Source organism: Grampus griseus (assembly GCF_964374135.1).
Source record: "Grampus griseus genome assembly, chromosome: 7".
Classification (NCBI taxonomy): domain Eukaryota; kingdom Metazoa; phylum Chordata; class Mammalia; order Artiodactyla; family Delphinidae; genus Grampus; species Grampus griseus.
This window is the reverse complement of record NC_139001.1, coordinates 13716724-13739203: the sequence shown is the minus strand read 5'-3', so window position 1 is coordinate 13739203 and position 22480 is coordinate 13716724. Positions and strand designations below refer to the sequence as shown.

At 37.7% G+C, this 22480-nt stretch overlaps 1 protein-coding gene across 2 annotated transcripts in view; it reads right to left on the bottom strand.

Moving 5' to 3' along the window:
- The window catches only part of CUL3 (cullin 3), a 98052-nt gene extending 76398 nt beyond the window's left edge, over window positions 1-21654 (bottom strand). For both annotated transcript variants that reach the window (XM_082658367.1, XM_082658368.1), the window contains exons 1-2: window positions 21480-21654; window positions 1467-1664 (exon numbers count right to left, since the gene is read on the bottom strand). In XM_082658367.1, coding sequence (XP_082514493.1) covers window positions 1467-1664; window positions 21480-21545 — 264 coding nt within the window. In that variant the 5' untranslated portion in view covers window positions 21546-21654. The remainder of the gene's footprint in view (window positions 1-1466; window positions 1665-21479) is intronic.
- Window positions 21655-22480: the final 826 nt, after the last annotated feature.

Genomic DNA, 22480 nt, shown 5'->3' with positions numbered 1-22480 from the left:
CTGCTCATGTAATCCCATTTAAGAGAAAAGAATTACAGAAGGAAGAGTAGAAATAGAAAGTGACTATATTGTAACCATCGTAGCAATAATGATTCATGCAAGAATCATCAATGGATGCTAAAACCATCACATGAAAGTTTCTTGGGGAACAGGATATTTATACAGTCTCAAAATATATCTGAACAAATTACTTATGAATTACAAAGGGAAAAAAGGTACCTTCACAGTGGAGAAATCTGGCGGACACCAAGTGATCAAAGTTAACATCACCAATAATGGGATAAACTGACATCATGTGCCTCCTGATGTGATGCACTGAGGACACAACATCACTTATGTATTATTCCTGCCAAAAATGCATAACCTGAAACTAGTCATGAGGAAACAATCAGACAAACCAAAAACTGAGGGACAATCTACAAAACAACTGACCTATACTCTTCAAAAATGTCAATGTGCTGAAAGACAAAGAAAGGCTGAGGAATTGTGTGTGATCCTGGATTAGATCCTGGATCCGAAAACGAACTGCTATAAATGACATCACCTCCACACAGGACAACTGGTGAATTTGAATGTGGACCATATTAGATAACAGTTTTATATTAATGTTAAACTGCCTGATTTTGAACATTGTTCTTTGGTTAAGTGAGAGAATTTCCTTGTTCTTAGGAGAAACATTCCAAAGTATTTAAGAGTAAATGAATCTAAAACTTATTCTCTTAACTGTCCAGCAATAATAATAATACCAGTAACAGTAATAACAAGTACCAATAGAAAGACTGGCTAAAATGTGGCAAAATGTTGACAACTGGTAAATCATTGTACTACTGATGCAACTTTCCATTTTTTTAAAATAAAGTTTAAAAAACAAATACCTTAATACCACACAAAAACTTTGAGAAGTTTTTATTTATCTGTGGTATTTTACATCTTATCTGACAATCTTAAAGCAAGACATACTTTCAGTGGAAGAGTCTGCTTTATAAAAACATTTGCTCTAAAAAAACAAATACATCTTTTTGGAACCAAAGAACCATTTTATAATGTTAACAGTCCAACACTAATTTATCTTAAAAAATTTATATAAAGTTAATTTCATCTGGTGAAAAGACTTAGACAATATTTTTTAAACAATGTAGTCTTATTATTTTCAAATATATAGAGAAAGAAGAGAAAGCTAAAATGGGCTGATTAAGCATTTTAAAGAAAGAAATAATGATCTGTAATTAACATATTAATAAACAAGCATATGTAAATTAAAAGTCTGCTTCCGAGATTATATCTATCAAAGATCACAAACTTCACCTTCTCTCAATTATCAAAAATTCTGGTTTAGCTGATTGTAAGTTTTAAGTGAGGTTTTATAATATAGCTACTAATTATTATTTCTATAGGCTTCCTGGAACCTTTAAAAATAATACTTCTAGATTCAATATAGTTAGCAACAGTCCTTTAAAGTTGGATACCTTATTTATGAGATGTTCGGTAACAACTTCTCTTAGTCCAGTGTAGAGCTTTTCTCCATGTTTATGCAAAACCATTGTATATGCATTTCTATAGAGCTCCTCAAAACTAAGACCACTGTTATTCTTACGCTGGATTTCTTGAATTGCATTTTTCAGAAGATCCCAAATGCTGTTTACATATTTTTCATCCATGGTCATCTGTAATATCCAAAAGAGAGAAAGAGACAAAAAAAAAAAAAAAAACCAATGGTTGAAAATCTTTCTGTATTTGTCCATATAGTAAATATTTTATTATATGGCTATGATTATAAATCTGCATGACTTACAAGGATGTTAACAATCTATTTTAACAGAAATAAAGGGATACATTTTAAAATAAGTTTTTAGAGCTGATAGAAGAAATTTTTAACAAATCCTTTTAACACCTCCCTTCTTTCTTATCTGCAGCACAACCCTCCACTTTAAATAAAATCATAATCCCTGATGTTAATACTTGCTTTAGCCAAAAAGTGTAAGACATATTTTCCCTAAATTTATTTAGTAGAATATGAGCTCAGAGAGACAGAAAGGTTCCTTGATGAAAAAAAATTGGGGACATGAACACTATTTTCCTCTCCTGAAGATCTGCAGAGCTCCTTAGCAAATTAAAGATGAGGAGATCTGTAATTAAAAAACAAAAAAAACAATAAAACCACACATTTTCTTTGTTAAACCTAGCATTCTCTCATTTTCCTCCTTTCCCACTTTAGATTCCATGGTCCGTCATTTCTAAGCACCTTGTATACACCATAAATAACTTGCCCCCTTCCCCCCCTCCAAAATACTTGCCATTCTAAACACCAACTGCCCACCTACGCCTCACATGCACCCGCACAGCTGAAAGCAACTACAGAATAACATACATACAACCATATTCGATCCATCTGAATTTAAATTCATAACCACTAACCACAAGTCGGCCCTTAGTACAACCCCACAATCCTACTTTTCTAGACGGACTCTACTTTCCTGGATGATTTTACACCATCTCCTCCATCCACTCCAGGATAATGAATTGCTTCCTGTTCCACTGAAAAAACAGAAGTAACCTGAAGAGACACTGCACAAACTCTGGCCATATCCACTAACCTACCTGATTGTATACCAATATAACCTGCTAGTTCTTGTGCTCAAAGTGCCAAGTTCTTATACTCAAATTATAGCACAGACATCATCTAGGGACTTGTTAGAAATGCAGAATTTCAGGCCCCATCCCAGACCTACAGAACCGTATCTGCATTTTAACAAGAACCCCAGGTGATACCTATACAAAATGAAGTTTAACAAGTATTGCTCTAGTTCCATCCCAACTCACCTACTCAAGGACCTCCCTTTAGCAATCTCCCTTCCCAGCATCATCAAAATTTTCCTTCCTGCTAGGTAATTTCCACCTGCATTTAATACCCTCAGTTTCCCATCTTGAAAACAAACAAACAAACAAATCCTCACAACCCCACATATTACTCCAGCACCACCTAATTTTTCTCTTTTTCATTTACAACAAAATCACAGGGCTACGGAGAAGACTTCTATATTCACTGTCTCCAAGTCACATTTTTCCCGTTGTATCTTGAATCCACTCCAGTAAGTCTTTCATCTCTACCATTTCACAGAAACTACTCTTGAGAAGGTCACCAGTGACTTCCTCGCTGCTAAATCTAACAGTCAAAGTCTCACTTCTCATCGCACTCGACCTTTCTGGCAGTAATTCAAAGAGCTGATCACTCCTACCACTTGACACAGATTCCTCACCTGCCTTCCAAGCACTACAATCTCATTTCTCTTCCTATTCCACTTGCTCCTATTTGTCAGCGTGCTTACTGCTTCTTACTCATCACTACAACCTCCAACCTCTTGTCTGAACCTCTTACCTATCCACCCTCGGCTTTTAGGTGAAGTTAACTCATCTGGTCTCATGGCTTTAAGTTAACCTCAAAATTTATATAACCTGTTTGGAGCCCTCACCACCAGAGTCTTATGTTCAGCTACCTACTCAATATTTCTACTTGAAAATCTACTAGGCATCTCAATCAAGTCTAGAACAGAAAGCCTAATCTTTTCCCCTAAGTTGGCTTCCCCTGCAGTCTTCTCCAACCGAGCAGATATCCACTCCATCCTTCCAGTTGCTAAGGCCAAAAAGTCTGTAATCAAGTCCTCTTTAGTCTCTCACCTCACTTGTAAAACAAAAGGCAATTCTGTTGTCTCTACCTTCAAAATGTACCCAGAACCTAATTCCTCATTTCTTCCACTGCTCCTAAACCACCATTATCTCTCAGATTATTACAACAGCCTCCTAACTGGTCTTTGTTTCTGCTCTTTGCCCAATATCATAGAGCAATCAGAGTGACCTTCTGAAAACAAACCAAATCATGTCACTCGGCAGCTCACAACCCTCGGTGACTTCTCATTTCTCTTGTAGTTAAAGTCAGAGTCCTTACGCTATTCTACAAAGCCTTATTCGACCTGATAATCTCTCTGACTTCATCTATTCTTCCTCCTTGCTCTCTCTGCTCCAGCCCCACCAGCCTCCTTGTTACTCCTTGGAATATGGCAAACAAGTTCACTTCAAGTTGGTATTTGCTACTCTCTCTGTCTGGAATGCTCTTCCCCAAGATACCTAAGTGGCTCATTCACTGATCAACCTCAAAACTCTGCTCAACTGTCGCCTTAAAATAAAGCTTTAACTAGCTACTCTATTTACAACAGCAGCCTCCTCCTACTAGTGACCCTCAAATTCCAACCTCACATTACTTCTTTTCCTGGCCTCTCTCCTCCCAGTCAAATGTCAGCTCCATGAAGGCAGGGATTTTCGTCACTGCTGAATAACCTCAGCCACTAAAATAATAGCTGGCATATAACAAGCACTTACACCTGCTGATTGATTTTCTACTAATCTCTGACTAAGCGGCCCTCTTCATGCTCAGAAAACCTACAAGTTCCACGTTCACAACCAGGGAAACACTGCACCAACTACTTATCAGATTCATGTACACTTCTGACCTGAAATGGATAAAAGATACCGAGCTAAAAAAATCCTCTCAAGCTAGAAAGTTTTGGAGGTGATGGATATGTTTATTGCATAGATTGTGATGGCTTCACAAATGAATACTTACCTCCAAACTCATCAAGTTGCATACATTAAATATGTACAGCTTACCTCAATAAAGTGGTTAAAAAAAAAGAATCCTCTCCAAGTCCTGTACAATGAGTATGAATGTGAAAGAGGAAGAAGTAGGTAGGCAAAACAGTTCATTCAGTCAAACAAGCTCAACTCCCAATCAAGAGGATTCTTAAGCAGATGACTCAAACTGAGTCTTATTATTCTGATCTTTTCTGGAGAGCTTAAAAAGGAACTCTTTAGAAAACAAATTCTTTCCTGTTACTCAAATATTATTCAAATCCAGGTCTATCAGAGACTTCTCTGAAATGGCCTTAAGAGAATTTACCCTTACATCTAAACTACTACCTATTTTTATCAGATATTCTCATACAGAGGATGCCATCCATATAAAATATAAATAGATGTTGCTATTTGCAACTTTTCACAAATAAAGCCCACAAGACAACGTGATAATGATGGCCTCAAATACTCCATGTATGTGCAACGTGGTTTTAGTTTGCTGACAGCATATGTAGAGGTTACAATAAAGCAGGCTAAGACACCATCCCTGCGGTTAAACAACGAACATATAAAGCAGAACGTTCAAACCAATTTCAAAAAAGAGTAAAGTTAATGCGGACTAAAAACTCCAGAGATAACTATACTGCTAATAGTTGAGCAAAAACGTCAAATGATCTTTTCAGGCTCTGTAACATAAGATCCCATGAAAGCTAGAAAACATACAAAAACGTCTCTACTCAGCATGAATTACTAAATTTTCTATTAGAAACTAAAGTATTTTAAAGATATAAACTAAGAGGCTTCAAATATTGTACAAATACTCTTACATTGTAATAAAAGAATCATTTCTCACATATATAAATCAAGCATTATTTTGAAATCCAAGATGGTATGTAGTATTTTCCTCAGTATTTGTGCTTCATAGATAGAAATGAAGACAGAGAGCAAAAATGTTTCTTCTGGTGATTGCTCAGGTATAAAAATGTTCAAACAAAGGAAAACAAAATAGACCGAGAGAGATTAAATGACTTACCCAAAATCACAGAGCTGGAATCGGAATTCATATTCTCAAATCCAGTACAAACCACTGAACTCACCTCCCATCCCACTGTGCTAATAGGGTAAAGTAATATTACAGTATAATCACTGATTATCTTGGTAAACACAGTACAGTGTATTAGTAGAGAGTATAGATTTTGCTGTCTGACAGGCCTGGATTTGCGTCATGGCTCTGCTAAATTCATAAGCCACGCAACCTTGGGCAAATTACTTAATTCTTCTAAACCTTTATCTCCTCACTTGTAAAAAAGTAGGTTTAATAACAATACCTATCTCAAAAAGACTATCAAGAGGATTAAATGCAAATGTCAGTAGAATTCAGCCCAGCCTAGGGCACAGTACAGTCAGCCTTCCATATCCATGGAACTCGCAGATACAGGGTTGACTGTACTATGCCATTGTATGTAAGGGACTTGAGCATCCTCAGATTTTGGTATCTGAAGAGGTCCTATAACCAATCCCCCATGGATACCGAGGGACTACGGTATAATCCCTCACATGCTGAATAACTGACAGAATCTCTTGAACTCTCATCTATGGGCATCAAATGTCAGGAAAAAAAATAGTTTTTAGGCTTAGCAAATAAACAGCTAAAACAAAAGTACCTTAAGAGGACAACTATGCTAAATGAAAGTCAGTAAAATGTAGCCTTCTTTCAGAAACAATATTCCCCTACTTCATATCTCCTATTCTTCCAGTGTCATTTAAATCATTTTAATCCCCAGAGCTCTGTCCTTGGTTCTTCTTTTCACTCTACACTGGCTGCACTTCCATTCATTATCATAGTTACAACTACTATATATATATACTTCTAGGGTTCTAAAATTTACAAGGCTCTAGATTGGCAAGGGATTCTGGAGCCTCCTAAAACTGCATATAAAATTTTGCAAATATAATGTGTGTGCACTTCTTTTCTGGATGGTGGGTCACTAGCTCTTATCAGATTTCCCAAGAAGTTTGGTCCTCATCTCAAAGAAGATAAATTACTGGCTTCCATGTTAATTGCTCCCAAATCTATATTGCCAGCCCAGAAGTTCCCCCAAAGCCTTAACTACTGTATTCAACCACCTGCTGGATATGCCCAACCAAATTTTCCAGACACATATCAAACTTATCATGTCCAAAATTTCTGGTAAACTCACTCTCCAAACACACCCAAATCTTCTTTCTGTATTCTCTAAGTCAGTAGCGGCAACACAAACCACCTAGTTATACAAGCTAGAAGCGTAAGCCTTAACTTTTCTTCTTTCCTCTCTCTCATCCCTTTCTCATCCAATCATCATCAAGTGCTACCAACATCAGGCCCAAGAGATTTCTCAAATATGCTCCCAATCTTTCATCCTGAATACTGTTGCCCTAAAACTTTCATCTAGATTACTGCAACAGCCTTCCAGCCACCATGAACTCTAATAACCTCTTGGAATCCATCTTCCTCAAAATCATTAAAATAACCACATCAGCATCACACTCCTGTTCAAAACTCACCTCTCATTAGCAACTGGGGGGGGGGGGTGTGTGCTTTAAAAGGGAACATAACACTTCATGATCTAGTCAGTCTATGCCTACTTCTCTAACTTCATCTTTCACTAACTACTACCTATCTTACATTCACTTCCTGGCAACATTAAACCAGTGGTTATTCCTGTCCACTGTCACACCTCCCCTCCACACACCACCCTCTCATGTCTTCTTTATACACCCCTCTTCTGCCTCTTTGATTCTTTACATAGCTTCTGAACACAGCTCAGGTGTCACATCCTCCAAAAATCCTTCCCTGACCTCCTCAAGCAAAGTTAACAACTCTTTCTCAGCTCTTTCATAATACTCGGGTTATATCTATCACTACCCTACCATACTGCTGCATAATTATCTGTTTGTGAATCTTTTTCCTCCATTAGACTATGAGATAGTTGAGGGATTGTGCATTTTTCTTCAATGTTACTTAGAAGGCCATAAACAAATGTCTGGGGAATGTTGTTTTACCTATGTTATACCAATGTAATTTTGAAAACATGAACATTTGAATTACTAAGCACAATGATACTGAAAAATAATTTAACGTGTTTATGTAACGATTAATGTAATTTTAAAATAATATATTTTCCAAACAGAAATAAAGTACAATAATGTACAAGCAAAAGACTCTCAAATTTCATATATCAAGTAGTATTTTCACAGTCACCTAACTAAATGCTTCAAAAGGCTGCTTAATCATTAACTTTATTAATAAATGTTAACTAGGAGGAAAATAGTGGATTAAAAAAAGGCTATTCAGGAGGAGATCTACAAGTTACAGTCTTTCCCCAAATCAAATAAGTCCAAAAACAATACACCCAAGGAAACAGGCTTCAAGTACATATTGCTACATACCCGCTTTGGTCCTGGCATCAAATGAGCAGTGGCAAAATAATTACATTACTGATTAATTGATGGGTGAATTTCTCACCTATCCTTGATAGAGAATACAACATTAACTGTCAATGAAAGTTAAAAGGACTAGATGATAAACTCTAAGTCATCAATGTTAACCATTAAAAACATCACTCTAGACTTCACTCAGAGTCATTTAAAAGCCCTAACACTTTAAAGTAATATTCCAAAGTATTTGAGCAGGATTTTAATCCCATTGATGAAACTGACTTACTCAGGTTGCAATAACTACAAATACACTCAGGAAGGGATCTGGTAACAATGCTTCAGCAAAACAATAAAATGATAAAATGCACACATACGTATATACACAAACATTTAATGTCTGCTTATTTTAGATATATACTGCATCTTTCCCCAACAAGCTCAAGTTACAAAGTGTTCAGCAAAGTAAATTCATTTAGCAAGAAAAGAAACAAAAGCTCTTTTTCAAACGAAAGATATAATTGAGTATTCTTAAATGTCCATGGTTTAGTGAGACCTCTTAGAAACCAAACAAGACTTTATTTTTTAAAAGTGACTTCTGCCCACTTCCCTGTCCCCAATCCAGGATTATAATCCCCTCACTAGTAAGTATCAATAACAAAAATAACACTAACAATCTTTATTTTCTTTCACAAACATCTCTGGTTTTTCATCTACATTACTTGAAAGATATAAAAACATAAACCTTCAAAATGCTGCATTTAAAAGGATGTCAGTCTATTACACACTTACACATCTTGAAGGTTCTGTAATTACTGAGAGCTGGAGAACTACAGCATTAGCCAATTAAAACTAAAAGGAAGAGAACTGTACTCTTCACATCCACTACATACAAAGGACAAAAAGTCTTTAGTCCCCTGTGAATAATTTTCTACAAGAAATTTAGAACAGGGTGGGTGGGGGAAAAGGGTGAGAATTTGAAATTCCAGGCAATTCAGAATGACACAGCTAGAAAAAAAATAAACAAGGAAAAATGCTTGATCTTAATTTTGAGCTTCAGCCTCAAAACAGTTGCTTTGGTACAAATATCTGAGGAATGGCAATGTTCTAGATAAATACAACTAAGCCATAAATTTTGTAAGGAAGTTCCCTCCCAGATTATAAGCACCTTAGACTAATATCAAGTCTCTGTTCCCTTATTTTATTGTATCCTTTTTAATACATGTTATGATTCTTAGTTGATTTGAATGCAGTCCCGTTAGAGTTAGTAATGATGATGAACCTACTTGATGACCAATGGCTACACAATGACTTATGACATCTCCAATAATCCCATTTATTCATCAGTTAATTTTTAAACATCCTCAACCATCAAAAGATAGCCAAAGATCCAAGCTTTGAGGAAACAGCCCAGTGGGACACATTCAGATTTTGGGCAAGTTATTTAACCTTCCAAACTTCACTTTCCTCATCTGCTTGTAACAAGAGAAATGGGAGAAAATGGTGTATTGTATGGCAATTAAGAAAGTTTGTGAAAGCATCCGACACACATCACTTGCTCAATAAATTTCTTTTTCTTTACTACAAGGAAGAAACATACAGCCTTCTGTGCTGGAATTGTGCTGCCGAAAGTAACGACTGATAATGACAATTATCAATTAGAAAAGCACAGTAGTCCGGGAAAATGCTATGAAATCACAAATTAAGGCTGAGCTACACTCAACTGGCCTCTAATATCACTAAATTACAGAACAGTAACATTTACAATGAGACACTTAAATCATCAACAGACGGTTCAATTATTATAATCTGCATTTCAGTTCTCAACATGAGTAGGCTGTTCAAAAATCAATTTAAAAATTTGGAACATTTCTTTCAAAGACTAAGTTCAAGCTTTCACATTAGCCTGTTAAAGTTCAGTTAAGTCACAAGTGACTTAAGAGTACTAACAATATTCTTTCAACGATATCTCTGTGAATGATCTTTGCATATGTGAAAAAATGTATATGTAACATTTCACAGTCTGATGATGACCACAAAAAATAATATGCAATCATAAGTATTCTCCCTGAGTCAAGAAGTTTGTCACTCTCCTATTGGTGCTATTTTCGCTGATATAAAGAGATGTTATTGGCACCCTGAAACACGTTTTATCCAGAGAATACAATATTCATCTTGACTAGAACTCTTCAAACATAGAGACTCTCCCTATTAAGAAGATTAGTTATTACATCTGTAAGATCAACACTTTAAAATTATAAAAACATTTGCTGTATTTCTCAATATACTATTAAATCTCAATAATAGTAAGGGCTCGTGTATAAACTAGCTCTTAAACATTCATCTGGAAAACAAAAATAATAGAAAAGCAAGAATCATATATTTCTGGATGGAATCTCAAAGTAGTAGTAGTAATGCTACAGACAAAAAAGACTTCATATCTAAGTGCATGTTTGAGTTCCATATTTCTATCCTACAATCTAAAACTATGAATTTTAATAAAAAATGACAATACTTTGTTCTCTTTAGCTTACATCGCTATGTTTTTTTTTTGAAATGGATAAACCCAGTTTTTCTAAAACTATGATAAAGTGTAAAGATGTATAAAACTGTTGGACAATAACAAAGTAGTTTATACCAGAATCAGCTACACACACTCCAAAGAGAAAAAAACATGTAAAACAATACAAACTGCCACAGTTAGCTCTGTCTTTGAATGAACCTAACCATAAACTAAATGTGATATGACAACAAAAGGCCTATAACATAAAATTATTACAAAAATCTGATATCAAATCTCAAAATTTCTCTAAAACTACCAACTTACACAAAAAGAAGTATGTAAGAACATAGCTAACTTTTCCACTGCTTCATATTAGCATTTAATCATCACCACTGAAATATACCATTCTTATTCTAAGGCTGAAAAGATAGGTGACATTTGCAACATCACAAAATGTTTTAGAGCAAAGGAGAACACACCAGCATTCGCTTTCTAGACTGAAATTTTAAGAGTGGAAATAAGCCTAAGAAAACCCCAAATTAAAATCTCTTCATTTTACAAATGAAGAAACTGAAGCTAAGTAGCTTATCCACGATCACTCAGCTAGTTAGAGCAATGAAGGAATCCATGTGTCCTGAGCTAAGGACCCTTCCATTACACCATGTCAACTCAAATCACCTGAGTGTCTGATATTACAAAATCAATTTATAATTAACAGGCTAATATTAACACTGAATTATTAAGGCTATATGCTTATTTCAGTTTGGTCTAGAGAAAAGAGCTTTTAACCAGAAATAAGGCTTTTAGTCATGGTTCTTCCATAAATTCAAGCTGTAAGTATCCTTTGGGTAAAATCACCCTCTCCAGTTCTCCACTTCCCCATGTATTAAATAAGATTAGAACATATTCTCTCTAAAGTCCTTTCTGGCTCTTAAAAATTAAACTATGAAAACAAATAGGACCAAATAAATTACTTGTTTTTTTGGCTAATGGTAACGTTCATCAAAATAATACACTTCTTTCATGTCTCATTTGCTTATTCTAAACTACCTGATCTTCGTACTTCAAAATTCATTTCATTGTTTAACCTACTACTTCTTCATACATTCTGAAAGACATAAAATCACTTTTTTCTAAACATATATATATATATTTTTGGCGCTATGCGGGCCTCTCACTGTTGTGGCCTCTCCCATTGGCTCTGGACGTGCAGGCTCCGTGGCATGTGGGATCTTCCCGGACCGGAGCATGAACCCGTGTCCCCTGCATCGGCAGGCAGACTCTCAACCACTGCGCCACCAGGGAAGCCCTAAACATATATTTACAAGATAAATTTCTAATTGAAAAAAGTTTAAAAATGTGTACTATCAGTCTTTAACTTAAAAAGGAAAGTGTTAACTAAGAAATACGTCAACTAATATATCCTTCCTATTGGTTATGATTTTGACTGCTTTATTCAATACACACTATGACCCCCTTAAGCAATTTATATATTAAAATTTTACTGAACAACATAGGCATCCATCGATTCAAAGTTTTTATAACATGTATTCAAAGTTTTTATAACATGTATTCTCTTATGAGAGGTGCATATACTTTGAATCTAGTGAGGTTTAAAGCTTGCAAAAGCTCCTTCCAAGATCTGGAAACTAATTTTGAATCCTTTTTATAAAGAGAGTACTGCAGTGTATAAGCTTCAGGGGCCCTAGATCTGTCCCTGGGTAATCATTTAAACGGCAAGCTTAGAATTAACTTTCCAATATATTCCTATTATGAAAGTAAATATTTCAGAATCTAGCAAATTCTTAATGGAATATAATTAAGGCAGTGTGGTGTAATGAAAAGAACATGAATTTTTGAGACAGATACACCTGGGATCTGAATTCCAGCTCTGCCCTTCCATAGGTATATATGTAATACACATATTTTACTATGTCTCTCTGAGCCCCAGGATAGATTTAAAACAGAAGTAACATCTAAAGATTGTTCTGAGAATTTGAGATAATTATAGTTCAAAGAGCCTAACACAAGGTAGACACTGAACAAGTTGTAGTTACTCATCTTATAAAGCAACTTCTCATACTATTAAATAAATTGAAAAGGGAAGGAGAAAAAGAATTTTTCATGATTACTTTCAAGAGGACAGGGCAAATAGAAGAGGCTAAGTGTTGCTCAGTTAAGAGCTGCTTTAGATAAGGATGACTTGCAATCAGTACGTTAAAGCATTCCTCTTAGCAATGATGGCTTGCTTTTATAGAAAACCGTCTCTAAGGAATCTTGTATTTTCTTAAAGTAGGTAAAAGATATCCCTTTGAAGTCTTTATTCATTTGCTTAGCAGTAACCTTTCTCATTTAAAGAGCAAATTCAGGTCCATTCCTTTCTCAATGATCACTAGGTAAATGAAGTCAAATTAAGAAATTTTACTTAATTTTCAACTTTAAAATTGACTTAAAAAAATAAAGAGCAAAAGCTCTTCTAGCAGCAAAAGCTCTGGATTAGTGGTTACAACAACTACAGGATCAGTTCTCAATTTCTCAGTTGGTTAATGTTACCAACTTGGGAAAGTAGGACTCTCCTCAACTTTGAAAAGGCTTGATTAATGACAGTGATTTTAAAGCAATAGTTAGAGAACTTTTTAAAAAGAAATCTTCTACACATAGAGCAATGTACAAACTGCTCTAAATGACTAGAGAGGGAAACTTCTGAAGATACCTACTCCACTCCTCCTAGGTCCTGGAGACCCTATAAGAGTTTGAAAATAAATGTCCTACATGAAACATATTACTTTTACTTGAAAATACTAACTTTATGATTAGAAAATCATTTTAACTGTCTCAATGATGCCACTGTTTATTAGCAAGCACTTTCTGACATTATTTCTTTTAACCCTCACAATTAACCTGTGAGAAAGATTGCCATAGTTCCCATCTTAAAGATGAGAAAACAAACCAGAGTCTTGTCAGTTTATTCATTCAACATTGTTGGCTACTACTGTGCAGCACTGACAAAGATCAATACAAAAAGACCTGCTGCCTCCTCTAAAGAAAATCATGTTCTAATAAAGGAGATACTGACTATTTGAAGAATTTTGGCTATGAACGGAGATGGTATGGTAGTTACCATGGTAGGGAAGACAGAAAAAGGAACACCTTCCTTCTCTGAGACCCAAGGGAAGGAGCTGAGAATGAGTAAAGATACAGGTTAATGAATATAACTGAAAGAGAAGCTTACACAAGATAACTTTAGTAGTTAAGTTTCCTGAAAAAGAGAGATAAGAGAACTCTCAATAAAGAGCTTAAGGACAGTGATTAAAGTCTGAAATAGCTCATGCAGGAAAGGGGAGAGGGAGTTTACCAGGGACACAAAAATATCGCCCAGAGGCACTGAGAGTCCAACTAGCTTAGAGACCACAGTCTTGGAATTTTCTCCAGGAGTGCACAATAGTCTAAAAAATATGAGCAGTGAAGGCAGATGAATAGAATGGTTCAAGATGCTTTTTGCTGATATTTCTGGCCTCGCTCTGGGAGGCAGGAAAGAAGGGGCAACTAGCAACAGGCGCCACAGCCTGGGAGAATGCAAGGGGTCTTCTTGAAATCCAAGAGCACATTTAATGTGAGAAAGAAATAAGCAGCAAGTAGGATAGAATAATGAAATAATAACAGTCTGTATTTATTTATAATGCTTACTATGTGCCAGACACTAAGAGCTTTATATGTATTAACTCTATCCTTACAACCATCTTATGAGGTAGGTACTATATTGTTTTCTCCCTTTTACAAAAGAGAGAACAAAACAGGCAGAAGTTAAGTGACTTGCTCAAGTCCTACATCTAATAAATGAAGGAGCTAGGATACAATGTAATATTGAAGTTTAAGATTTCTAAAGTAGCGGGATGACGAGCTCCAAGACAAAGTGAAGATCACTGTAATACAGAAGAGGCCAGATCTGTTTGATCATCACTGTATATTTAGTGCCAGACCTCTAGTAGGAACACACAATAAACATACTTTAGAATGAATAGAATGACTCTGCCCACATGCACTGGATAAAGTTACAATTTAAGCTACAGAGAATGTCTGTGAATAAGGTATTGAAGTCTTCAGTGACTGAGGGAGCATATGTACGAAGTTAGGAGATGGTCACAAGAAGCACTCAAAAAAATAGTTCACGAGGGCCCAAGACACAAGAGGATCACAGATGTGGCAATGAATGGCATCTGGGCCCAGTGATTCAAGGATTATAAGGAAAAAAGACACCTCAATTCAAGAATATAAGCCTGTATCCTCAGGGCAAAGGTAAATTTCAGATGAAAAGAATTCACAGAACAGGCTGATGATACAGGGTAGTCAACCTGCAATGGAAGTAGGGGATCACCATGTATAGTTAACAGGCTGGGAGGAAGGTGTCATGGTGGAAGGAAAAAATGTAGAGTACAGCTAGTAAACAGAAAAGACTAGGCCAGAGATTAAGTCTTCTGACACGCCAATCCAAGGTTACTGCCAGTACATACTACCTTTACTTTCAAGTCATTACAGTTTCAAGAGATTAGACTGACTAACCTTTAAGGGAAGTGCCACATGATCATTAATGACTTACAAATTAAGACTTCACTTACAGCTGAAAAGAGTTCAAACATTTTGGAGTACTACCTGCATCGATTTACCTAAGTAATGAATTTCTATGGTTTGTCTTAAAGGACTAGTTTCTCATTTAATCGATCATTCACTAACCACCCACACCGTGTCTAACACTATGCTAAGTACTTCCAGGTTCAAAAGGGTGTCTGGTATAAGCTTTGGGCAGGGACCGCAGCCTAGTTCATGAGTGAAACAAAAAAGAGGGTGGAAGAAAAAAAGGAAGGAAATAAAAACAAAATGTATTTTTAGATAAACAATGTACATATTAGAATGTACACACCAAATGAGTGTTTACTCCTTCAATAAAGTTACCCCAGAAAGATTACATACTTATTCCGATGATTATGTGATAATCACTATTGGATCTCTTCTCTTTTGAATCTACCCCTCACCCAAGAGCCAGTGGCATTCTTTCGAAGCACCCCAGTGGTACCAAACCTATATCCTGACACTGAGTTCTTAATGTGGTTCACAGATTGATTCTGTAAGCTTTTCAAAATGTAAGTTCTAAAAATGTAAGCACCAAAAAATGGCGGCATCACTAAAATAACTGTACAGTAAATAAAATTACTTGCAAAAATAACATTCAATTTTAATATATAAACTGTGGCATAATCATGGCTAAATGTTGGTATAACAATAGTTAATTGTGTGCTAGGTCCTGTTCTAATACCTTTTTTTTTTTAATCTCACAACAGCCCTGTAAAATAGGTCTTATAAATATTCTAATTTTACAGAGGAGAAAACTGAGGCTAGAAGTGTTAAGTAACTTGTTAAAGATAACACAACTAGAAAGAGGTGGAGCTGACATTCAAACTCTGACAGTCCAGAGCCCACCCTCTTAACTATTATGCTCTCAGTCTCTTTACTTTTTAGTCATACTTCTAAAACATATGTTGAATACTCTAATGTAAAACTAAATGGAAATTCCCTAGACTATCCATAGTTTTACTCTTACAAGTAGGCAAAGAAATGCAAAATAAAGCATTGAAGTACTATTTTTTTCACCTACAAAATTAAAGATATGTTAGCTAAGACACTGCTACATGGTAGACATTACTGATACAAGCTTGAGAGATGTAATTAATTCTTAAAGCATTCACTTTAGAGCCAGACTACCTAGGTTAGAAAGAACCCTAGTTCTTCCACTTACAAGCAAAGTGATCTTAAGCAAACTACTTAAGCTCTCAAGGCCTCTTAGGTAAAAAAAGATGATAATAGTAGTATTCTATTGTGCAAATGAAATTAGTTTACACATGCGAAGTACAGAGAACAACTGTATGGCATATGATAAGCATTCGGTGAGTGGTACTATTATTACTCCTACCCTTCTGGAGGTCCATTTGGTAATATGTATCAATTATGTCGAGCCCAGTAATTCCATAATCATGGATGGGCTCAAATATTTATGTGCCTAAATAGTCTCAGTTGCATTCTTTATAACAGAGAAAATACGAATTCACTGGAATCAATCAAAATACCTGTCAGTAGGGAAATGTATAAGCCAAGGTACTGGAGAGTATTACCCAGTCATCCAAAATCATGTTTTCTATATATTTAACATGGAAATAAATGTACAGTGAGATACTATATATTTTTTAAAAGGCAGCATATGAAAAGGTCGTACCTCAGTTTTACTGTGTGCTTATACATTTATGAAAGATTAAAAGGAAACACATCAAAATGTTAATATGGCTTATTTCCAAGTGGCAGGGTTACAGGTGACATTTATTTCCTTACTTATAAGTTTAGATATTTATTAAATTTTCTATCATGAATATGCATCACTTTTCTAATTAGAAAAGCTACTAAAATGAATTCATAGCTTTGACAGACTACTACTGAATAGTTTTCACAATAGAAAGACACTAAATGTACTTCATGTTTTATCTCAGTGATTTCTTACTAGTAGCACTTTTACTTTTTTGCTGACTTTACAATGGACAAACAAGAACTATTTTCAAAGTTCCATTATTTAAAACTACAAATTGTCCAATAACTTTTATAAAAATCTAACAAAACTGTTAACACCCAGATACTCTTGAATAAAGAAAACAGCAAAAAATTATCTCTAAGGTCTCCCAATTTATAACACAAAGGGAAGACATACTACTTTTTCTAGTCTTAATTATATATTCTTGTTGAAATAGAGAAATGCTATTATTACTTAGCTACATTTAATGAATGAATGATGTACAAACAAATGACACTTTCTCTATTTTGTTTGAAAGAACTTTGTGACTAGTGTATTATTTAAAAGGCCAAATTCTCACATTATATTCTATACTACTAAAATTGTTTCAAATTCAGTAACTTTAGTATTAATAATTTGGCAGTAATAATTTTCTTGGCTCCTGTGAACTTTCTAGGGAGATAACACAAAATATACACTTTTATAGATAACTACTTTATCTTTTTATTTTTAAACTTCTAAAGCCTGAGAGGTACTAACAGCTACAACACAGCTGACTGTCCTAAAACCATTAAATAGAACAAAATCAGTCTAAGTGAAAGCAACACTTTAATGAATGTTATATCTTACTCCATAACATCTCTGTAACAAAACACTAGAGAATGCAAAACAAACTTATAGTTAATTCCCCGCCCTGTGTGATTTCCAAAACTATTATTCAGCCTTTCTCTATGTACAGTCCAGCTAGTTCTAGGCAACAACTACTTTCCCTAAGAGAAACCTATTTTGAAGATCAAAGCTGTTCCTCCATATCTAGCAAATATCACTATAGCCAGGAAAAAAAAAAAACATTAACTGTCCCCATTTGTCATTAAATTCTTGTCCTCTTAAGTATTTAAGTACATCACAAATGATCTTAAAATTCATCTCTTTCTAATCTCAGTCATTTTGCGGGTTCCATCTAACAATAACTTCTACATCAGTAACTGTTCACGCCACACAGGTGGTGCTCTGTGAAGCCCATCTAGAACTATGGAGTGGACACTACAACCAGAGATTCATTATCATGATTTAGCATGCTTCTATAAACCAAAAACTGAAACCATTTCCAGATCACACTCTAAAGACAATCACTTTCATAACACGTCTCCTAAACTCTGAAGGCTCAGACAAGAAGGCAAATCAGAGGAGAGACCAGTATTTCCATTCAACCATATCCCCTCCAAACCAATCAAGCTTTTCAAGCCCACGTGGACAGTGGACAGTACAGATGGTGAGTAATGGCTTTTCAAAGATAAGGACAAAAGGTTCACCTGACAGCAACTAATCCTACATAGTGGAATAAAAGCTCAGGAGTGAGACACATGGCAACAGCAAGGAAAGAGGACCAGGAACTTCTGGGGGCAGCATTCTTTGGTCCAAATCCATATCGTTTCCAGAAGTTTCCCAACTACAGACTTCTTCCTTAAAAAAGTTTTGTGGCCCTTGCTGTTACTTTGGGTACCAAAAAACCCCAAAAGATGTGAAATGATATGTATTTTGTCCACTGCAGGAAAGTTTACAAACTGGAATAAATATTTCCTCCATCACCAATCTATAAGTGCAGAAAGCTCTTCATTGTTTCCCACCTTAAAAAGAACCAGTTTCTCAGAAACTGATTTTACTGATGGGACTATAGCTGGAGTAGGTTTACACATTTACAAAATATCCTGTACCTTCACTGACTATTTTGCAATGAAAACAAAACAATCCTGAAACATATTTTTATACTTTTTACACATCAATTTTATAAAACACACTCTGAAAAGAGCACTTGAGGCTTTCGATTACACTGCAATTTCCCTTAGAGTAACTGTCTATCTCAAATGGTAATGTAAAATACAACAGTTTTAAGTATGCACACACGAGTACATATGAACATAATATTTTCTTTATGGAATAATATGCATTTACTACTTCTGACTAGCAATCCATGGAGACTATAGTTCTGTAAAAGACTGCTAACCTGGAATAAAAAAAAAATTCTGAAGGTCTAGAAGCACTCAGTTACCAAATTAATCAGTGAAATACCACACCACTGAGGTATGTATCCATCCTGAATGAAGGTTCAAAGAACTATGACTTTAAAAGTTATACATTAAAAAATATAATGGTTCTTTTCAGTAGGAACTACTTATGAGTGATGTTAATACTTATGAAATAAAAAAAAATCTTAATGCTTTTAAAAATTAGCAGATATTAAGTACTGAATATCAAACACTAGCCACTTACAAACTTCATTTAAGGATTTTAGAAAAACTTTGAGGGCAACAAGTTTTAGACAGAGAGGGTCTAAACTAGCTCATGACCATAATGCTGCTTAAAAAAAAAATCAGTTTCAGTAGTATGTGGTAACTTGTCACATACTATTATACTCTTCAGCTAAAGGAATAATGAAATTCTCTCCCACCACTTCCTCCCAACAATACAAGATCCAGAAGGGAGGGATACTCATCTTTCAAGCTATACCGATATATCCCAAGACCCTAGGACAGTGCCTGGCACACAGTCGTCAGTAATATTTGTTGAATGAATGAAGGAATGGAAGAACAGGTAGGAACAGGCAAAACCAAGAGATCAAAGAGTTGACTACACATAAAGGTACAACTGGTTAATCAGAATATCCACATAAGTAAGCTGATGTCAGATGTGAACTACTCCACATTTTAGTAATAATCTGAATTAGAAGAACTCAGACTTTAAGAATAGCTTATTTTTTCTTAAAAAATTCTTGTACTAAACTATTTAAAATTCTGAGTAATTCTAGATTCTGCTAAAAATATTCAGAACTGGTTTAGCAGGAGAACTAACATTACTCACAAAATCATAAACCCAGTTCATTGTTTCATTATAAGGAAAAACGTGCACATGAAGTTCATCAGTTCTCTTCTGTCAACATTTCTCACTTTCTTTGTACTTTCTCATGATTACTTAGAAAAAAAACTTCAAAGATATAAAATCCCTTTAATGAGCATCAAAACATTTAATTCTCCTGAGTATATCCTACATTTATTTACATAAACCCTGAAGACTCTTCACATTGATATTAATATTTGTTATTACAACTTCAGAGTTCTGCATAAGGTGTATTTCCTTCTTCTAAATTTTAAGAATTCAGAGAGGTCCTCAAGTTCTCTGGGTCGCTTTCTTACTCAACTAGGACAATTATATTAATAAGTCTTCCCTCTAAAGTGCAAACTACACTTTAGAAAAAGCATGCTTCATGAAGTGAATACAAACCCTCTTTTCCCTCCTTGCATGATATACTGTGTTTGTGATTCTAAGAAAGGAAACCCAAGTTCTTTCTCTAGTTTTACTGTTTTAAAATCTTCTTTTCCATTGCTAGTTTGTCTATCTTGACATATACCTGTTACTGTAGCGACATGAGCAAGTATGTCCAGCTCCTCTGTTCCAATAGTACACTTTAATTGCTTGCCATTGGCTATCTGAATCAGATATGACATCCAAAGTTATACCCCATATACTAAACACTGCAAGGGTATGACTCAACGTAATGCTAAAAAAGAATAAGTTTCTAAACAGACTACGTTTGCTGTCCCTAAGAGTAAAGCAACTCAGGGTGGTGACTACTCATTCTTTTGGGATTCCATAGCTAAGAAATGGAGAACCAACCGTCCAATTTGTTTTCTCTTATTTCCCTTTGATTGGCAAGGCAATTCCTGCACAAGAGAGTTTGTCAAGTGCTTTGGAAGCTTGTGGATAAAAAATGCTGTAAACACACAGAACGTTGTTGGTATGTTACTATGGAGCATTACGTGGAACCATTGTCACTGCGTGGGGGGCAGGTGGATGGCATAGCCCTTCCTGAACAGGGGAAGAGCGGGAGAGGACAGTCCCCCTCATCGTTGGGCTGGCCATCTTTTAGGCTGGGTGATTTTTTCAACCGCAGCGAAACCCCACGTGAAAAGTTACACACACACCCCAAACAAGAAGGACTTGGACAGTCCCCATACCTGCAGGGCTGGGAGTCCCGGGAACCGAGCGGGAGCGGAGTACTAGGGGTTGGGCCTACACCCCAGGAGCGTGGGGAGAATCTGGGACCGGCGAAGGGGCCCCAGCCGCAGCCCGCAGGGCGACCGGAGGCGCAGCTCCGGGGCGGGGGAGCGGCGCCAGACTCGGGCGACGGGCGCGGGGAACGGCCCGGGAGGGCGGCCGCGCCGGGGCCCCGCGCCGCCCAGTTGCCGGGAAGGCTAGCGCCCCGCGGCCGGCGGCGTGGGGGAGGGGAGGCCGGGCCTGCGGCCTGTTGGGGGAGTTCAGCCCGGGCCTCGCGTGCGGCTCTTGGCCGGGCCCCCAACCCGGGGTCCCAGGCTCCGAGAAGAGACTCACCGGAAAGGCCCGGATCCGCATCTTGGTGTCCTTCCGGCTGCCCGTGCCTTTGCTCAGATTCGACATGGTGCTCGTCCCCTCCCCGGCGGCGGCTTCGGGTCGCACTCCGAGGCGCCGGTGTCACATTTAAGGCGGGCGGGCAGGCGAGGGGCGACGCTGGGGGCGGCGGCGCGGCCCACGGGCTGGGCTGGGGAGCTGGCCGGCCCCTGGGCGGCCGCGGCGGTGGCGGCGGCGGCTCGGGTTCCGGCGTCTCGGGCTTGGCTGGGGGGCTGCGCTGGCGCGGCGGCTCCACGGGGTGCCCCTCACGCCCGGCTCGGCTCCCTTTATCGCGCTCCTCCGCGATGGCGGCGGCGGCGGCGACGGACAAACATCTCACTGCGCAGGCCGAACGTCCTCCTCCTCCTCCTTCTCCTCCTCCGCCTCAGCGAGACGAGATCCGGCCCAGAGGGTGGAGGGGGGAGGAGGGAGGGAAGAGAGCCGGAGAGTGGAGAGATTGGGAGGAGGGGGGTGGGAGGACGAGAAGGGGAAGCGGACGGCCGCTGCGGGGGACGCTCAGATCTCGCGAGAAGAGGGCGAGTGCTCTGTCCTGGGTTGGGCGGGGCGAAGCCTGGGAGCGGGAGGGGGCAACGGGAGGAGAGGAGGGGAACCGGTAGTTGGGGAGGTGGGAGGGACCAGAGGGGCGGGGAGGTAGGAAAGGGGCGGGACTGAGGCGGGAGGTGTAAGCTGACTTTTTGAAAGGGGATCGTTGGAGACCGGATCCTGGGCGAGGTGGCTGCTGATTGGTGGACCGCGGCGCGGTCCCCGTTCACGTGGACGGAGTGGGCGGGGGAAGTTCAGAGAGCCGGAGCAGTAGGACTGTAGTAGGCTGGGTCCGGCTCCGCCGGGTTGGGCTGGCCGGGGTGGGCTGAGCTAGGGCGGGAGGCGAGTAGTCTCGGGGTGGAGCGTGGGGTGCTAGGTGGATAACCACGTCCTAGAACTGGTTCCTGTGTTTTTCTAGGGCA